The following is a 20,072-nucleotide window of genomic DNA, read 5'->3' on the forward strand; positions in this document are numbered from 1 at the left end:
TTTCTAAAAGAGTCTTCCAGGAAACTGCTCAAGCTTCCCATTAACTGCCATTATTGAGTCAAGCCCTTCCAAGCATCCGACCTTTTTGTTTCCAGTACCGAGCATTTGAGCATCTTAATGCTCACTCACTCACTTAGTGCTCACTCATCACTACTATACCATTGATCGTTTGTAATTGCAATACCATGGTTTACCATTTGGGGTGCTGTTCAGGTTCACATGGAGCCTTTCAGAACATAACTTAATGTTTTATGCTGCTATACCGCTCTCTTTGACACTAGGTCATAATAAGACACCCATAGAATTGCTGTCATGGGCTGTCCATATATGCACACGGACTCTCACTGCAGATTCTGACAGGCAACCTGGCCTCACTTAAGTGCTCAGCTCTTCCGGGCGTTGGCTGAGTTGTTTCACTGCTCCTAGTCATGCAGGAGTTAATCCTTGTTTGGAGCCTTGTGTAACTCTTCTGAGAGCCCGGTCGCTGATTACCATCCACAGCTGCTACCTTCCTATTTAATGCTGGGAAGTGTAGTAAGAGATCGCCGAAGATAGCATCAGCAATCCCGGTCTCAGTGGTTGTCAGTTCATGATGAACTTTCCTGCATGGTGTGAATGTTCCTCTGTTGAGAGTTTATTTCCTACCCATTTCTTTACTCACCTATACACATATTGTCTCTCCTTTGTGATTGTGTGCAGGGTGTACAAGATTACTTTCTCCCTTGTCCATGTATTTTCTGTGGGGTTTTGTTACTTATTTTCTGGTCCGCTTCCAAGGTGGGGTGAGTACGATCATGGCTCGGACAGGAGACAGGGTTATGTTGGGGGCTCGGACCTGGCTACCATCAAGTCTACCTCTAAGATAAGGGACAGTGCAAGGTCGTGAGCCTAAGGGCCAGTTTAGGAACCTCTGGTCCATCAGTACATTCCCATGACATTTTCATAGAGCTATAGTACACCTCCACTTCCACTATTTAGCTCCACATTAATACAAAAGCAACATCAAGTCTCTTTCTTTCAGATTAATAAAAAAAATAAACAAAAAGGTACTGTGCAGTATTCTATTTTTCAGCACTATATAGCCTCAGGCAACTGTACAGAAGTATTTTATGGTTAATAGTAAAATATATGGCAGCACACATTATGAAGGAAGGGGGGGGGTAAAAAAAAAGTAAAAGTAAAGGGCATCATTCAAAGTAAGACCAGGTCGGCTCAGACATATAATCATTGCAATAGGACCATATTCATAATAATAGTATCGTTGTAGTGAATGGGAGATTTTGACCAGTCTTAGAAATTTAAACATCTTTGTCAAAGTCAGAAAGTAAAAGAGGATGGTGCTCAGAGAAAAGGTTCTGCAATGTGCTCTTTAATGTATAGCAGAAAATATTAAAAGGGACCACAAAGAAAAGAAATGATTCAAACAAAGGCTAACTCTGATCAGAAATCTCTCACTCACTGCAATGGGATCATATTAACATTGCACTGAACGGGAAGCTGAGAAATTCAAACATTTCTGCAGAAGGCAAATAGGCATGGTGCTTAGAGAAAAGGTCCTGCAATGTGCTCTTCAACACGTAGCAGCAAATATTAAGAGGGACAAAAAAAACAAAAAAAATTATTCAAACTAAGGTTAACACTGCTCTGAATTCTTTCAGTCACTTCAACGGGATCATATTAGTAAATGGAAGACTGAGAAATATGTGCCAAAGCCAGAAGGCAAAAAGGCATGGTGCTTAGAGAAAAGGTTCTGCAATGTGCACTTCATTGCATAGCAGCAATCATTAAAGGGGACCAAAAAAAAGAACCACAATAGAATTTATTCAAACTATGGTTAACCCTGCTTTGAAATGTCTCAGTTGCTTCAATAGGATGATAATAATATTGTAGTGAATTGAGCGACTGAGAAATCCAAACATCTGTGCAGAAGGCAAATGGGCATGGTGCTTAGAGAAAAGGTCCTGTAGCCCCTTATGTTCTAGTGACTGGTGGATCACATGCACCCCACGATGACACAAACTGATAAGTTTACTTGTGGCTCGAGCGTCTCCGGACCCGGGGGCTTGGGGCCACTCTTAAATGTAAAAGGGGGGTTATTTACAGGGGAGATATAGTATAGTTTGTGACGCAACCCATGGTGTGCGGTAACAGGGAGTACCGTCACTGCCTGTGGGAGTACCCGGGGTGATGGAATGGGGGCAGCCAGATGATGTTACCCTCTACGGGTAGGGAAGGCCCCGGGACTCTGGGTGGTGGGTTTGCAGGGAAGCGCAGGATCGCTGAGGGCAGGGTGAATGCAGGTACTCATTCAGATACAAAAGCAGACGCTGACAACGTAGTAAACCAAGTCTCTGGGTGCCGCTGCCCTCTTGGGAGAGCTCATCCGGGTAATCGTCCCCTGCAGCACTGCTTGATGCACAAATTTTAGTAGTGTCTAAAGTGTCCTGTAAGCTTGGAGCTGTCCGGGCCCCACTCCCCACTTTTTGAGTGAAGGAGCTATGCTCTCAGGAGCTCAAGCTTGGGATTTCAGTGGGCTGCTTTGGTTGGAAAGCCCTATTCCCCTCGTTGCGCCAGTGCCCCCGATCTCTGAGCTTCATGGGGACAGTCCATAAAGGCCCTATCCTCCGCAGGTTAATTGCCGGTTGCTTGAAGCTTCCCCCCGACCTAGCGTCTAGTACCCCGCCGTGCTTTTGGTCCCTGACCGGCTATTATACTTTCTGCTGACTGTCCTCCAAGACTAGTCCATGTACTCAGTCCCAATATCCCGCAACCAGGTCTCCGACTCCTCCGGGCCAAGACCACCATGTGCAACCCAACCGTTAACTCCCCAGGGAGCCAAACCCCCCCCCTAGCTCCTCACTGCTCGAGGGCTACTCTAGACTGACTTGTCACCTCCCACCAGTCTGCCTGACTCCTAGGTGGGCGGCCCTATTCCAGCTCACCTCAGCCCACTGGTGTGTCTGACAGGGTATGGCGTGAGGTGTGATTGGGATTTTTGGATGCTGATGGAGGCAGCACTGCAAGTTAGGAACCCAGAACCAAGAGGGGTTGAGTCCTGCACTAAGAGTAAAGAGCGTGCAGTCCTCTGTGACGCCCTGACTAGTCCAGGGGTGTCACACCTACAATCTATATAAAAAAATTGAAAAAAAAAGGTTAAAATAATAAGAAAAAGCCAAATACAATGGTGCTTTATACAATATATGAAATCGGCCCCTTGTGATAGAATTGTCATCATCACAGACCTTTTGATGCAGCGGTACTTAGATAAACACATGCTCTCCATAAATGCAATATGCTTATGAAGCATTTGGAGTCGGGCCAGATACTGATGGATTATCATCGATGTGCCAGTCCTACATTTAATCAGTTTATGCCTCACTTGAGCAATCAGAGCTCTCTCAACGCTCCGACTTGGAAAAGACATTCGCTGTGGATGACTCTAGTATCACATTCAGGAGCTCAAAGTCAATCAGCTTCTAACTGTTGAAAAGTTCCTAGATGGTTGAAGAAGTTTGGGGTCAGGCATCATCTTTTGATGTCTACGAAAGGATTTTCAGAAGGTGCCCCTTTCCCACCAACCTTGGTCCCTAATATCTGCCATTGTTGGACGGAGAATTGTTCCACTGATCAGTCCTAAATCACCCAGCAACATGCATGTTTTTAGGCTTGTGTATAATGCCGGTGGTGTGTAATATATACAGTATATCTCAATAAAGTAGTATAGTAGACATAGTAGGGACAAGTACAATAATGATAAACAGTACAGGGCACAGACTGGTACAGGAGGATAGAGGTCCCTGCTCGCGAGGGCTCTCAGTCTACAAGGGATGGGTGAGGATACAGTAGGTGAGGCTGGAGATGGTCATGCGGTGCTATAGCGGACTGAGGGTTACGGCAGGTTGTAGGCTTGTCAGAAGAGGTAGGTCTTCAGGTTCCCTTTGAAGTTTGTCAAGGTAGGTGAGAGTCTGATATGTTGTGGCAGAGCATTCCAGAGTATGGGGGAGGCAAATCTTGGATGCAGTGGTGGGAAGAAAAGATGAGAGGGGAGTAGAGAAGATCTTGTGAGGATCGAAGGTTACGTGCGGGTAAGTACCGGGAGACTAGGTCACACATGGTTAGGGTTTTGAGCTGGAGTCGTTCGGCATTTGGAAGCCAGTGAAGGGATTGGCAGAGAGGAGAGGTCGGGGAGTAGCGGGGAGACAGGTGGATTAGTCGGACAGCAGAGTTTAGAATAGATTGTAGGGGTGCGAGACTGTTAGAAGGGAATCTAGAGAGCAGGAGGTTGTAATAGTCCACGCAGGAGATAATAAGGGCATGCACTAGGGTTTTTGCAGTTTCTTGAGAAAGAAATGTACAACCCAGGAAATATTTTTGAGTTAGAGACGGCTTGGATGTGTGGCTTGAAGGAGAGAGCAGAGTCTAGAGTTACTCCCTTGTAGCAAGCATGTGGGACTGGGGAAAGTGAACAGCCATTGACTTTGATGGATAGGTCAGTTGGGGGGATACAATAGTTCGGATATATTTAGTTGTGGGTTGTCACATGACCTTATCAGCCTTTCAAGCAAGGTGTCCAACTGGATGTACAAAGGCAATTGGATGCCCATTTCAAAACAGAAAGAATAGTTAGATGTCTTGCTAAATTCTACTAAAAAGGGGGCTGAAAGCCCGTACTTACGAAGCGCTCACTGATATCCTAATCAGGCACGAATACTAATATTCTTTATAGCAAGATACTATTTATTTTAATAGCACATGAATATAATCAATGGTACATAGGCATTTAGAATCTTATAGTCATAGAAACTTATACAATAACAGAAATATGCATCAACATTACCGTTATGTTGTAGCAATCCTTTCACATCGGAGGGAACTCGAGTTAAGATAAGGAATCAACATGGCATGGCATCACAGGAACAGTGCGTACGTACACTTCAATGTCCTGGAAGGTATTTCCCTACCTTAAGTGAGTTCGGTGTATATTTTATAGGAAAATATTGTAGGTTGTGTCTAAATGGTCGTCAGCATGTGACAGCTGAGTCATGTTCATGTAACTTGACCACAAACTGCTGGAGGCACCGTTTGCTTCCTGCACATTTACTTGTACATCCTGCCAGTGGTCAACTGACCAACTGTGGTCGGCCATAGTGTTAGCGAAATATTGCAATGAGCCGTAAATTTCATATGCAAGCTTCCTTCAAGCTGTCTTTAGCTAACCACAAGTTTCCTGTAAGTGGAACTGTAAATGTTACTTCCTTTATCTTCAACTGCTTCAAGACATGTATTCCTTGGTAATCATGAAATATTATCCAAAGGACATCTTCTTTGATACTGAATTATTGATGGATCAAATAATATCTGGGATCACTCCTATCTTTTGATCATGATCCCTATCTAATAGTCATTCAAACTTCAGTCATATCACATTGGTATCACAATCGGTCCTTGATCCCAGGGATTATTTTCCATCATCAGTATTCCACTAGAAGAAGATCACTCGGAATATACCATACCATGACCAAGAAATATTGTTTGCCACAAATTTTGTTTTCTTGGTTTGTTTAGATAAACGTTGAATCACAAATATAATCACTTTCACTACTTTTGTACAGTATATTAAAACTAAAAGCAATATTATCTGACAAGCTCCCTTGAATATCATGTGTTTTGGCATTTGCTCGATATTCAAAGGAATCATTACACATTACATTTCCCGATATGTTACTAGAAGTTTCACTAGTCCGATTTATGAACATATTGGCATAAGGCCATAACATATCATGAATTGTCTTTTCCACTAAGCTGGGTTTAAAAGCATCTACAGTATTTATAGCTGTCCCAAAACTTATTTTTATATTCCCCATAGGGATGAATCCCAGGTTAGTCAGTCCAGTCTTATTTCTTGGTACCCAAATTCTTCCCTTGAAAGCCAGATATTGCAAATTGGTGACTGTTGCATTCAAATTGCCTTGCCACCATGGAAGATTGATCCATCCCACTATGGAAATGGGTACTGTAGTATTCTATAGACGAACAGTTCGAGTGTCTTTATCAGCAAGATGATCAGAACAACTTTTCTACTTTAAGATTTCCTCCATCGATACCGGGACATCCAGATAAGGGATACTGGTGGCTGTAACCGGAGAATGTGTACAGATCCAGCAATCTGTGTGTTGAAAATGTGATGGTGCATCAGAAATTCATTCGCCACAGGTTCCTCCTGATGTAGACTTGTCCATCCAACGACCAGAGAGGCAAACATCAAACACAGGAATTTCTCCATCTCATCACTATCGAGCTCTTCCCAGTAGCCGATACCATGGATTTCGCTTATTTACAACACCATCTGCAAATAAAGATACACTATTATTCTCGTAAATAACATTTTTCTTGTGGGACATATTCCCACTTTTCCACTCCTGGTCTCATTATCAGGAGAGTACGATCTTTTCTGACCGCTATTACCGCTGTCTCTGAGGGCGGTCCTTGGAGGTTTTGAATCCATATTTTTGCTCCTACATTTGTAATATTAGAGGATCCAAAACCTTTAGTACCCCGTATTGTTAATTCTGCTGGGGCAGTTCCTTCTCTTATTTCAGACAAGTTTATTGGAATTATTAACATCTGAGCCACCTTCTGGTGTTTCATCAATATCAAAGGTTCATTTCCCAAATTTAGCATCAGTACCTTGATTTCTCCCTGATAATCTGCATCTATTACCCCTCCCACCACTATGGCTCCTTTTAACACTAAACTAGAACAAGTGGCTATTTGACCATAATGATCCTTTGGTATATGGCAACCCAATCCTGTTGAAATTGGTTTTACCTTACCTGGGGGTACCACGACAGTTTCCAATGTACTGAGGTCTAAACCTGCTGAATAAGGCGTGGCTCTTTCTGGTGTGCCCAAACAGCTGTACCTTGCCTTGTCAACTGTTGGACTGATTTGTCTGATGGCTGCTGCTTTATCTGCTTCTGAATTAAACAAACGTTCAAGTGAGTTAGTAGGGACATGAGCATCGACATGAAATACAGTGGTCTTGGTAGATTGAATAATCCCTTCAATGTCTTGCCACACTTCCCTGACCATCTCAAACACATTTTGCTGTTCCTCTCCCCATTGGAACTCATATTTTTTACTCGTTACTTTGTACAAATGAGCCAACATTTGTCCCAAATGAGGGATATGTTGTCTCCAAAAATCAAACAATCCAATATAAGACTGAGTCTCCTGTTTGGATTTAGGGACCGGAAAATTAATAATTTTCTGTCTGGCATTGGGCAAGATCTCTCTGTGCCCCTTGTTCCACTGAATCCCTAGAAATGTTACCACCTGAGACGGTCCTTGAACCTTGGCATCACTGATTTCCCATCCTTTACTCCACATATGAGCAACCAGTTTTGTCAATTGATCTTTCACACTTTGCTCATCTTGTCCTTGTATCATTATATCATTGATATAATGTGAGATCTGCATTTCCTTATGACAAGACATAATCCCAAAGGAGAATTTTCCTTCGGTTAGATTAAGAGTCATCCATTTTAGGATATCAATTCCCAAAATATATTCTGGTATAGGTACTACCAGCACCGTATACTGCTTGATAGGTAAATTACCTATCTTCAAAGCTACCTGTGTCTGAACCCCAGTGATCACTTGACCACCTAGTCCAGCAATTTTTACTCGAGGTCCTTTTATTTTTTCTGGGTTTCCATGAATTAAAGTAGCCTCCGCCCCCGTGTCAATCAAAGCTGGGACTCTTTGAATATTTCCCCCTTTCCAATGTATGCTAAGATTGATGTAGGGACGTTCGTCCCTGTTTATCAATAGGGGGGCTTGGCTGGCTACCTATGGTAAATCACTTCCTTCTGAACTTTCATTTACACAGACTTCAGTCTGTGCATTAGCCCTTCCTTCCGTGACCTTTGTGGCCACGGCTGCAGCCAGTTCTTCCAATGGATAAACTGACTGAAAATCTTCCCAAGACACTTTCTTTGGGGGGTTTTCCCCTTTTCCTTCTGATTTCTTTACCTTGGGGGTTTTTGAACCCCCTTCCACATTTGTAGTGGTCACTTTCTTTGCAGATAGAACTTTCTGTTTGTACAACTTCCATAATTCTCCTGTCTCCTTTCCATCAATCCTTTCCTTATTGATCCCGGCTTTAAGCAAAGCCTGGAACATGTCTTTTCGAGGCACCCATGGGGCCTCCCCTACTGATTTCTCTTTCCAATCAGGATTGTTTGGCTTACTGTTACCAACATGGCCTCCAGGGGATGGTTTATCCCACTGTCCCATATCCTGTAACTCCTTCATCCTCCCTAGAACTACACCGATTGATTCTCCAGTCAGCGCTACAGTTAAGGTTAAAATAACTGTTTTATATGCTGGAGGAGCATGTTTAACCAGCCTATTACTTATGCTGGCTGTCAATGGGTACTGGAGATAATCATCATCCAGTCCCAAAAGAGGAAGAGCATTCCTCATTGCTTCTTCCTTCAGCCTTTCCATACCATCTTTTAAGGTATACCAAGGTTTATCATTGATAGGAAAGTCTGCTTCTGATGGATATTTGTCCAGAAAAGCATGGGCTAAGATCATGATTAAGTTTTGAGTACCATGCTCATTATGATCAACAAAATAATTTTTTATTGATCTCTGAATTTCTGGGTCACGAGACATGGTGACAAATTTTGCCACGTCTCCGGCATCAAAGTGCACTTCACCTCCTCCGAGATCGTGCACCCTGACCAACCAGGGAATTTCTCCTTCTCCTGGTTTTTGTCTAAACTGTGTTAAAATGCTATCAACTTCTCCCTGAGAGTAATCTTCAATGGTTACTCGATTTTTTACATGAGGAATCGTTTTCTCATTTGTGATGGCATTACCATCTTCGTCATATTGCAGATTCCCCTGACCATCCCGGACATGTTCCCGGATGATCTCATTCTCTGTCCTCTCTAGGCGACCCCTTACTGGATTAGCCTGAATCTTCCCTTTATGGCAATCCTCCTCATCAGATGATGAAGATGAATCCCACACATCCCCATCCCAAGTATCGGGATCCCAGTTTATAGAAGCTGAGGCGATACTTTTATGCACTTTGGTTTTATTTACTTTTCCTCTTCTTCTTTTCTTGTACTTATTTTGAGCAATTTTTATGGCAGCTTTTTGTGCCACATTCTGATAATGTTCCAATTTATCCTTCAACAGTCGGGTATTACATTCCATAACTGTTTTCAGGCAACCTAATTCTATCATCTTTTGTTCCACCTGGGAACTTTTCTTCTGCATCTTTAGCTTACGCTCATGCATTACACTATATGCACTTGCCAAAATCCAGATGCGCCGTCCTAAAGACACTACATCACCTGTTTTCACAGGGACACTACCGAATACATTCACAACATCAGTAGCTTCACTACCCATAAGCTTGTCCTGCCATTGTTTGTGCCGTGCTAAAGACACTACATCACCTGTTTTCACAGGGACACTACCGAATACATTCACAACATCAGTAGCTTCACTACCCATAAGCTTGTCCTGCCATTGTTTGTGCCGTGCTAAAGACACTACATCACCTGTTTTCACAGGGACACTACCGAATACATTCACATCAGTAGCTTCACTACCCATAAGCTTGTCCTGCCATTGTTCTGCCAATTCACAAGACACTACATCACCTGTTTTCACAGGGGCACCACTGAGTACATTCACAACATCAGTAGCTTCACAACCCTTAAGCTTGTCCTGCCATCGTTTGTGCCGTGCTAAAGACACTACATCACCTGTTTTCACAGGGACACTACCGAATACATTCACATCAGTAGCTTCACTACCCTTAAGCTTGTCCTGCCATTGTTCTGCCAATCCACAATTGACCAATTCATGTGCTATAAGATTGTAGGGAGCCTCAGTCCAGCCGGGGATCTCCACAACAACCTCCTTAACATTATCCTTACGTTTTCTGAACATTTTGACACTATGCAAAAAGATTGAAAAATATCTGGAAATTTGCCAAATATATGTTTTTAACTTCTAAATTACAAAAATTCGTTTAATTACTTCTTATAGAAGTAATCCTGCCGACTACGCCAATTTATGTCTTGCTAAATTCTACTAAAAAGGGGGCTGAAAGCCCGTACTTACGAAGCGCTCACTGATATCCTAATCAGGCACGAATACTAATATTCTTTATAGCAAGATACTATTTATTTTAATAGCACATGAATATAATCAATGGTACATAGGCATTTAGAATCTTATAGTCATAGAAACTTATACAATAACAGAAATATGCATCAACATTACCGTTATGTTGTAGCAATCCTTTCACATCGGAGGGAACTCGAGTTAAGATAAGGAATCAACATGGCATGGCATCACAGGAACAGTGCGTACGTACACTTCAATGTCCTGGAAGGTATTTCCCTACCTTAAGCGAGTTCGGTGTATATTTTATAGGAAAATATTGTAGGTTGTGTCTAAATGGTCGTCAGCATGTGACAGCTGAGTCATGTTCATGTAACTTGACCACAAACTGCTGGAGGCACCGTTTGCTTCCTGCACATTTACTTGTACATCCTGCCAGTGGTCAACTGACCAACTGTGGTCGGCCATAGTGTTAGCGAAATATTGCAATGAGCCGTAAATTTCATATGCAAGCTTCCTTCAAGCTGTCTTTAGCTAACCACAAGTTTCCTGTAAGTGGAACTGTAAATGTTACTTCCTTTATCTTCAACTGCTTCAAGACATGTATTCCTTGGTAATCATGAAATATTATCCAAAGGACATCTTCTTTGATACTGAATTATTGATGGATCAAATAATATCTGGGATCACTCCTATCTTTTGATCATGATCCCTATCTAATAGTCATTCAAACTTCAGTCATATCACATTGGTATCACATTAGAATAAGTCACTAATTTTTCATACTGGTTAATCTAAGGTACTGAGTTGGTAGCTCATGATTTAAGGGATGGTCTAGATTAGTAAAAACAACATTACAGGAACTATGAGAATGGAAATGATGTTCCTTTTGTTTTGGAACTCATCTATTGGCACAGTTATTAATAGAGTTTCTGACTCTCTTGAGGACCCAACATGTCCCACCTTTATGAATATACAGTCAGGGCCAGAAATATTTGGACAGTGACATAAGTTTTGTTATTTTAGCTGTTTACAAAAACATGTTCAGAAATACAATTATATATATATAATATGGGCTGAAAGTGCACACTCCCAGCTGCAATATGAGAGTTTTCACATCCAAATCGGAGAAAGGGTTTAGGAATCATAGCTCTGTAATGCATTGCCTCCTCTTTTTCAAAGGACCAAAAGTAATTGGACAAGGGACTCTAAGGGCTGCAATTAACTCTGAACGCGTCTCCCTCGTTAACCTGTAATCAATGAAGTAGTTAAAAGGTCTGGGGTTGATTACAGGTGTGTGGTTTTGCATTTGGAAGCTGTTGCTGTGACCAGACAACATGCGGTCTAAGGAACTCTCAATTGAGGTGAAGCAGAACATCCTGAGGCTGAAAAAAAAGAAAAAATCCATCAGAGAGATAGCAGACATGCTTGGAGTAGCAAAATCAACAGTCGGGTACATTCTGAGAAGAAAGGAATTGACTGAAGAGCTTGGGAACTCAAAAAGGCCTGGGCGTCCACGGATGACAACAGTGGTGGATGATCGCCGCATACTTTCTTTGGTGAAGAAGAACCCGTTCACAACATCAACTGAAGTCCAGAACACTCTCAGTGAAGTAGGTGTATCTGTCTCTAAGTCAACAGTAAAGAGAAGACTCCATGAAAGTAAATACAAAGGGTTCACATCTAGATGCAAACCATTCATCAATTCCAAAAATAGAAAGGCCAGAGTTAAATTTGCTGAAAAACACCTCATGAAGCCAGCTCAGTTCTGGAAAAGTATTCTATGGACAGATGAGACAAAGATCAACCTGTACCAGAATGATGGGAAGAAAAAAGTTTGGAGAAGAAAGGGAACGGCACATGATCCAAGGCACACCACATCCTCTGTAAAACATGGTGGAGGCAACGTGATGGCATGGGCATGCATGGCTTTCAATGGCACTGGGTCACTTGTGTTTATTGATGACATAACAGCAGACAAGAGTAGCCAGATGAATTCTGAAGTGTACCGGGATATACTTTCAGCCCAGATTCAGCCAAATGCCGCAAAGTTGATCGGACGGCGCTTCATAGTACAGATGGACAATGACCCCAAGCATACAGCCAAAGCTACCCAGGAGTTCATGAGTGCGAAAAAGTGGAACATTCTGCAATGGCCAAGTCAATCACCAGATCTTAACCCAATTGAGCATGCATTTCACTTGCTCAAATCCAGACTTAAGACGGAAAGACCCACAAACAAGCAAGACCTGAAGGCTGCGGCTGTAAAGGCCTGGCAAAGCATTAAGAAGGAGGAAACCCAGCGTTTGGTGATGTCCATGGGTTCCAGACTTAAGGCAGTGATTGCCTCCAAAGGATTCGCAACAAAATATTGAAAATACAAATATTTTGTTTGGGTTTGGTTTATTTGTCCAATTCCTTTTGACCTCCTAAAATGTGGAGTGTTTGTAAAGAAATGTGACAATTCCTACAATTTCTATCAGATATTTTTGTTCAAACCTTCAAATTAAACGTTACAATCTGCACTTGAATTCTGTTGTAGAGGTTTCATTTCAAATCCAATGTGGTGGCATGCAGAGCCCAACTCGCGAAAATTGTGTCACTGTCCAAATATTTCTGGACCTAACTGTAGCTTAAACATGCTATGTAGTACCGCATTTCTCCTGCAGTGGTGCTGCATAAAAATTAAACATTTGCTGTCAGGTTCCCTCACAGATTACTAATGATTGATGGTGTCACGCTAGATACACGGGGAAGCACCAAGTGAAAGGCGAATGGGAAGGGAAACCCTGTGTCAAGAGAAGGTGGAGATGTGACCCCTGACCAAGCCTACCTCTAGGCCCTGGGTTGCCTCACCGCCCTCAATAGGTTCCACACCTATGCGCCAAGCAGGATATCTGACCCTGGCTGACCCTGAAATAGGCCTTAAGTCGGCAGTGGATGGGATAAGCACTTAGTCAACCCCACTAGGCACTAATGGATACACAGGGCTAACAAACAAGGAAAAACAACAAACAAATTGTCTCTAGTGACTCAGGGAGAGAAGCTGCAACAACCACCCCGATTCCTCTAATGAATACAAGCCACCTGCTTGCACTGAAGACTTGATAAAGATGTATCAAATATTACCAGCACCAAGTAATAGGAAGTGAAGCTATATCAAGACAAAGACTGATGAACAGCAGCTGACAGGCTGCACAATGCTACTGGGTCCTAAAGGGAAATGGATGAAAACCAAGCAAGAATGATCGAAGGTCAGGGAGCAGTTTCTGCAGCCAAATGCTGTGACTTTCTAAAGCCGGACACCACAGGACTGGGTGTCACTAGTGTCAGATGGAGGTCCCACCTGCAGGACTATAGGTGACCTTACTAAAAAAAAAACAGAAATAAAAAACAAAGGATTGTCCAAAGTGGGTTAACTCTTCTTTAAAGGGGTTGTCCACCACTGAGACAACCGCTTCTCATTCCCCATATCTGCCACCATTTAAAAAAAAAAAAAGCTTACACTCACCTCAAGTATTGGCACCGCATTCTTGGAGCTCACGTGAGGTTATGTCATGTGAGTCACGTGGCTAATCAGTGCCAGCTTCAATGTCTCCATAATCAAGAGAAAGTAAGAGCTGTGGCTGTCTGCTTACTAACTGCTGATTACTTATTTGTCCGAAGGAGCTGCCAGTGAAGCCGGCGCTAATTGGGCATGGGGCTCTAGTGAAGTAACAACCTCATGAGAGCCCCAGAAGAGCAAATGGAAGCACCGCTGAAACTACACCGGCAGCAGTGTGTTACAGCTGGCGGAACAGATGGCACAGGACTCCTAAGCTAATCCTGCAACTAGGGACCCTGCGCTGTCCCTTATCCCGATGGTAGACTTAGAGGTAGTCAGAGTTGAGCCTCCAACATGGCCCTGTCTCCTTTCCAGGCCCTAACAACTAAGTCTCCACCACCCAGGGGACTGATCTGCACCGAGCCCAACAACCCACCAACACAGAACAACAGACTGGGTAACCAAAACTCATACACACTTAAAACCTGCACCAGGGGATAACCAAAGGTGTATTGGTAAGGGTATAAAGAAGAGGGGGTAGTAGAAACAACTTACATCTCCAGCTACAGCAGATAGCAGCAGCAGAAACAACACATCCTCTGTGCTCCCTCTCTAGCTCCTAAATGAACAGAATAACCAGCAACCTTTCCAGGAAGCAGAGGGATTATAAACAGGCCGGAAATGATCAACTGCTGATAGCTGAGCAAGTCTCCTGCTACACCAGAGAAGAAGTTAGCTCTTAAGTGCCCAAAGGAAAACAATGTTTAAATGTGCATGGTCTCAGATGGTAATAGAGAACTCTGATCTTGAGTCTGCCCTTATTCGCGTGACACAGAGGTGAATATAAGCTTTTTTCATTGTAAGGGGGCAAATATGGATTGAGAAGGGATTGTCCTTGTAGTGGACTACCACTTTAAGAAGGGATAGTTCAGTAGATATCAGGTGTAATGTGATGTTGCAGTGATACAGCATAAGCTGCTTTCATCCGTACATGTTCTCAAGTGATAAACTAGTAAATAAGTATCAAAAGTGCACATTTTAATTGCAGCATTAAAGGGTATGTCACAATTTAGGAAGAGACATTGTATACCACAAGAATCTCCTCTACTTTGAAGTGTCCAATGTGACCATGCACACCATCACTCCTACAATTTTCCATGGTACTGCCATCTTTATAGGTCATTTGATCTTGTTGAAAATGATATCTAATAGGCAGACAACAATATAAAAACTAAAACAGCACCAGGGTGTTTTAAAAATCGATAAAGTGCAGATTTATTACCACCACATAGTGCGCAAGGCAAGTGCAGGTGGAGCTGATCAAACTGATAGATATTTTTTATGGGAAAAGTTAAAGTAAGAGCTGCATTTTATTCATTGAAATATCTATCCATGAGTTCAGTGGGTGGTTTTCACGCTGGTGACTTTGATGTGACTGGATAGGGACCCCTAAGCTGGTCCTTAGACTAGACAGGACCCTGAGCTCACCCTCAACCCAGAGGTACACTCGATGGTAGTGAGGTCTGGGTCCCCAGCGTGTCCCTATCTACTGTCCAAGACCCTGATGTAACATCCTCCACACAAGGGTTGGGCCGGGATAGTAGGCACAAAACCCCAACGACAAACAACACAGATGGGGGAGACAACAAAACTCACACACCCCAAAAACAAACACCAGGGGAACTACATGGAGGTATAGAGGGGGTAAATAAGGTTGGGGAAGGTAACTAAACAACTGGGTACATCCACACCAAAACACTGAAGACAACATCAGCAGCAAAACACCTCATTCCAGCTCAAGACCAAACTCCAGAATGAATTCTGAAAAACCGGCACCCTCTGCTGGGAGCAGTGGGTATTTAGCCAGGTTGCGAGTGGTCATCAGCGGAAACACCTGATCAGGGGTAATGAGCTTGCTGCTAGCAAGAAAACTGACATTAACCCTGAGCATTCCAAAAGAAAAACCCAAGTGAAGCCGCTCTCGTAGCAGCAGTATTTTAAAGGAAAGCTGGATCTGGCACAAATGCGTTTCAGCTCCATTCATTTACAATGGCATTGCGGCAAGATGTGTACTGCCCCCGTGTCAGCAGCCGGGCTGCTTGGATCCGGATCCGCGGTGGCTCGAGGGGCGTCCGGACCCAGGAGTCTCGCGGCCACTCGAATAGAAAAAGGGGGTATTTACAGGGGAGTATTGAATGGAATAGTTCGTGACACCACCCGTGGTGTGTGGTAAGGTGGAGTACCACCGCTGCGGCTGGGAGTACCCGGTGGCGATGTAGTTGGCAGACAGGTGTTCAACCCCTCCACGGGTAGGGGGGATGCCCCGGGACTCGGTGTTAGTGACGGGGATGTGCCGTTGGGGAGGTAAGGGTCACTTGCATACTCACTCAGTCCAATAACACTGACACCGACAACTGTAGTAAACCAAAGTTCTGGACACCGCTGTCACTGAGGGGGAGCACACCTGGATCCTGTTGCCGTTGGTGTTGCCTGTTGATCTGTGACCTTTCCCTTGGCACCTTGTTACTCACTTGTTGGTCCCTGTAGCCTGAAACTAGTCGGGTCCCGCTCCCCAGTATGGCTAACTGAGGGAACTTGCTCTCAGGGTTCACGCTTGGGATTTTTTGGATCGCATTTGTGGAAAGTCCTATCCCCCGCGCTACTACCCCGATTTTGGAGTGGGTGGAGAGCGGATATTGAAGGCTCCGTTCTCGTCGGGTAAATTGTCAGGTTGCCTGAAGCTACTCCCTGACCTAGGGTCCACGTACCCTGTCGAAGCCCTGGTCCCAGCCCGGTGATGGTATAAGGCCGCCAGCTGTCCTCCACGACAATGCCGTGCCCCTTGTCACAATCCCCTGCGACCGGGGGTCCAGCTCCTACCAGGCCCAGACCACCATCTACCACCTAGTTCTTCCAAGTAGCCCAGCTCCTGACCTCCTCTCTCCTTCACTTCCAACACTACACTGGACTTCTCCTGACACTCCTGACCTCCCCTTACTAACCCCCCAAGTGAGTGACCCTATTCCACTCAGGCCATCCACTGGTGTGTCTGGTGGGTGTAGTGCAGAGTGTACCTAGGATTTTGATTAGCTGGTCTTGGCAACACCATCTGGTCAGGGACCCGTAACCAAGAAGGAGGTGGATATTGCACAGAAGGGCAGATTGCACAATACCTTGTGACGACCTGATAGGCCAGGGCATCAAAGATGCGGTCACAAGCCGTCAAGTGCGTCGCACATAACCTCAAGTAACCGCATTTTGCCGCAATTCCATTGTAAATGAATGGAGCTGAAACGCATTTGTGCCGGATCCAGCTTTCTGGCAAAATACCGCTCATGTGAAGCCGGCCTTATTCTGAATCTATTCCAACAAACTCAGTGTCTCGTTCTCTACACCGCTGTCCACAGATCGGACACAAGTACCAAGTGACAAGTTCCCTTTAAGACTTTTCCTCCAGTGTGTAGACTTTTCTAATGGTTGATATTCTTGTTCTGACCTTGAGTACAATGTAAAGTCTACAAGTCTCAAGTCCAATAGATAATTAGAGAAAAACTATCCCAGATACGTCTATCGAGAGCGAGTTAACTTCTGCGCCGCCTCGTATCGGAGATACCCTAGAGTCATATGTATATTCTTTTAATTAAGTACCAAGGAGCAGCTTCATTACACTTCCAGTCGCCTGACACCGAGCTGGAGAAAGCTACTTGAGTGAACACATCAAAGTCTGAAGACGCATGAATGTCAATGAAGGATATGCAAAATTATGCTAACATCACGCCTTCAACCATAACACAAGATTGTAGAAGTCTTCCCCATAGGGGGATGCCCAGAGGTGAAAAAATCCTTTACAACTGAATTTTTTAATCTTTGGTCCACCTGCTCAAGACATGGGGGGTGCGTGACTATTTGCTTGGAGATATCACTCAAGGCAAATACCTGCCATGTGCCAATCAAACAGGGCTAATGAGGAGATCATGATGCTAAAGATGTGTTCAACATTACTATTCAGCAAAAGTCAGTAATGATTCTAGTTTCTTAAGATACAAATGTTATACATGTTAGGCTGGGTCCAGATGGTTTCCATATTGGAAGTTATGCCAGTTGGGACTGGAAACTGCAACTGGCTCCTTGTGCTCATCCGCATTGCAGATTAGTGCAGAAGCCGCCTTTGCATTGCATGCCTTATTGTTCAGCCTTCGCATTGCATGTGTTATTGTTCAGTCTTTAGATTGCATGTATGTGTAAAATGATCAAAAGTAGTACATACTGCAATTTTTTTCCATGGCAGTCTGGGATCCACATGGAAAATCAACCAATCACAACTGCATTTTGGCTACAATGCGTTCTTGTGCTCTCCGTGTGTGGCCCATGGCGCACATGGACCTTACAAAGTCCTATTTTACAGTCATCCGAACATGCCCTTAGCAAACCTTTATTAGATTGAAATTCACATTACATACAGGTACATACAACTACATACAAGTACAAACAGGTACATACAGGTACATACAGGTACATACAGGTACATAGAGGGACATACAGGGACATACAGGGACATACAAGTACATACAGGTACATACAGGTACATACAAGTACATACAGGTACATACAAGTAAATATAGCTACATACAAGTACATACAGGTACATACAAGTACATACAGGGACATACAAGTACATATAGGTACATACAGATTTATACAAGTACATACAGGGACATAAAAGTACATACAGGTACATACAGGTATATACAGGCACATACAGGCACATACAGGTACATACAGATACATACAAGTACATACAGGTACATACAGGGACATACAAGTACATACAGGTACATACAAGTACATACAGGTACATACAGGTACATACAAGTACATACAAGTACATACAGGTACATACAGGGAAATACTAGTACATGCAGGTACATACAGGTACATACAAGTACATACAGGTACATACAAATACATATAGGTACATACAGGTACATACAAGTACATATATGTACATACAGGGACATACTAGTACATACAGGTACATACTAGTACATACAGGTACATACAAGTACATATATGTACATACAGGGACATACACGTATATACAAGTACATGCAGGTACATAAAAGTACATACAAATACATACAGGGACATACAAGTACATACAGGTACATACAAGTACATACAGGTACATACAGGTACATACAAGTACATACAAGTACATACAGGTACATACAGGGAAATACTAGTACATGCAGGTACATACAGGTACATACAAGTACATACAGGTACATACAAATACATATAGGTACATACAGGTACATACAAGTACATATATGTACATACAGGGACATACTAGTACATACAGGTACATACTAGTACATACAGGTACATACAAGTACATATATGTACATACAGGGACATACACGTATATACAAGTACATGCAGGTACATACAAGTACATACAAATACATACAGGGACATACAGGTACATACAAGTACATATGGGTACATACAGGTACATACAAGTACATACAGGTACATACAATTGCATACAGGGACATACAGGGACATACAAATACATATAACAAAAACATCTCAAGAGTAACCAAGTATTTTTCTTTTACGAAGCTGCATTTTTTTCCCACACAGCTCGAAGGACGGTGTGTAAGATTGGCCATGTGCACCTGCACATTGCCTGTAACGGGTCCATATGATCTCTGTGGTCCATAGGTCACAAAGACCACACGCTGTCCAATTATGGTTAATTCCAGAAATATTTGGACATTGGACAGTAAGTTTTGGCAAATACAGAGGGGTCACCACAAGGTGCAAACCATTATCCTCTTCATGACCTTTGACATACTTGTACATCATATGTTCTGTCCCTGGCTTTGATGCAGGTTTAGATGCCGATCCCGCATTTTTCCCATGTGGATCAGAGCTCTGCCTGTGGCTGTTAACCTTTTAAATGCCATTGTCAATCTCTGACAGCGGCATTTAACATTTGGCGGCAGAAGGGGAGCGGCATTCCACATGCTCATCGGCATGCCCGCGGGGCACCTATTAGTTATCATGACTGCTGAGGATCTGCAGATGACCCGTGTCTGTCATAAAAAATCTCTTGTGAAAGCCAGCCTGTGGCTGGTGTTCATAGGAGATCATGATTTTTTCTGCTATATATCTAGTAGTGCTCATGCACTGCTATGTATAGCACAGGCGATCACATGATCACAGAGTAAAGTTCCCAAAGGGGGCAATTAAATATAGTAAAATGTGAAAAAAAAGTTTAAAAAAAATAGGCAAAAAAATATAAAAGACACTAAAGTTTAAATTACCCCCCTCTTTTGTCTCAGTTAAAAGAAAACAAAAAATTACATAT

The 20,072-nt window shown here is 43.2% G+C and overlaps 2 protein-coding genes across 3 annotated transcripts in view; one reads left to right on the top strand and one right to left on the bottom strand.

Moving 5' to 3' along the window:
- FAM135B (family with sequence similarity 135 member B) overlaps positions 1 to 20,072 on the top strand; it is a 307,425-nt gene that overhangs the window by 192,036 nt on the left and 95,317 nt on the right. The gene's annotated exons all lie outside the window — the stretch shown is intronic.
- Positions 4,977 to 7,497, bottom strand: LOC142243745 (uncharacterized). The gene is made up of 2 exons (XM_075315952.1): positions 6,834 to 7,497; positions 4,977 to 6,346 (listed from the first exon to the last, which is right to left on the bottom strand). Exons 1-2 carry the CDS (start codon positions 7,495 to 7,497, stop codon positions 6,291 to 6,293), a joined length of 720 nt encoding a protein of 239 aa, XP_075172067.1. The 3' UTR covers positions 4,977 to 6,290.

Source organism: Anomaloglossus baeobatrachus, chromosome 6 (assembly GCF_048569485.1).
Source record: "Anomaloglossus baeobatrachus isolate aAnoBae1 chromosome 6, aAnoBae1.hap1, whole genome shotgun sequence".
Lineage (NCBI taxonomy): Eukaryota > Metazoa > Chordata > Amphibia > Anura > Aromobatidae > Anomaloglossus > Anomaloglossus baeobatrachus.

Coding starts and splice junctions, on each gene's coding strand:
- LOC142243745 (XM_075315952.1), bottom strand. CDS start 7,497: ATGTCTTGTCATAAGGAAATGCAGATCTCACATTATATCAATGATATA. Junction 6,347..6,833: donor AACTGTCGTGGTACCCCCAG/GTAAGGTAAAAC, acceptor CTTTATTTGCAG/ATGGTGTTGTAAATAAGCGA.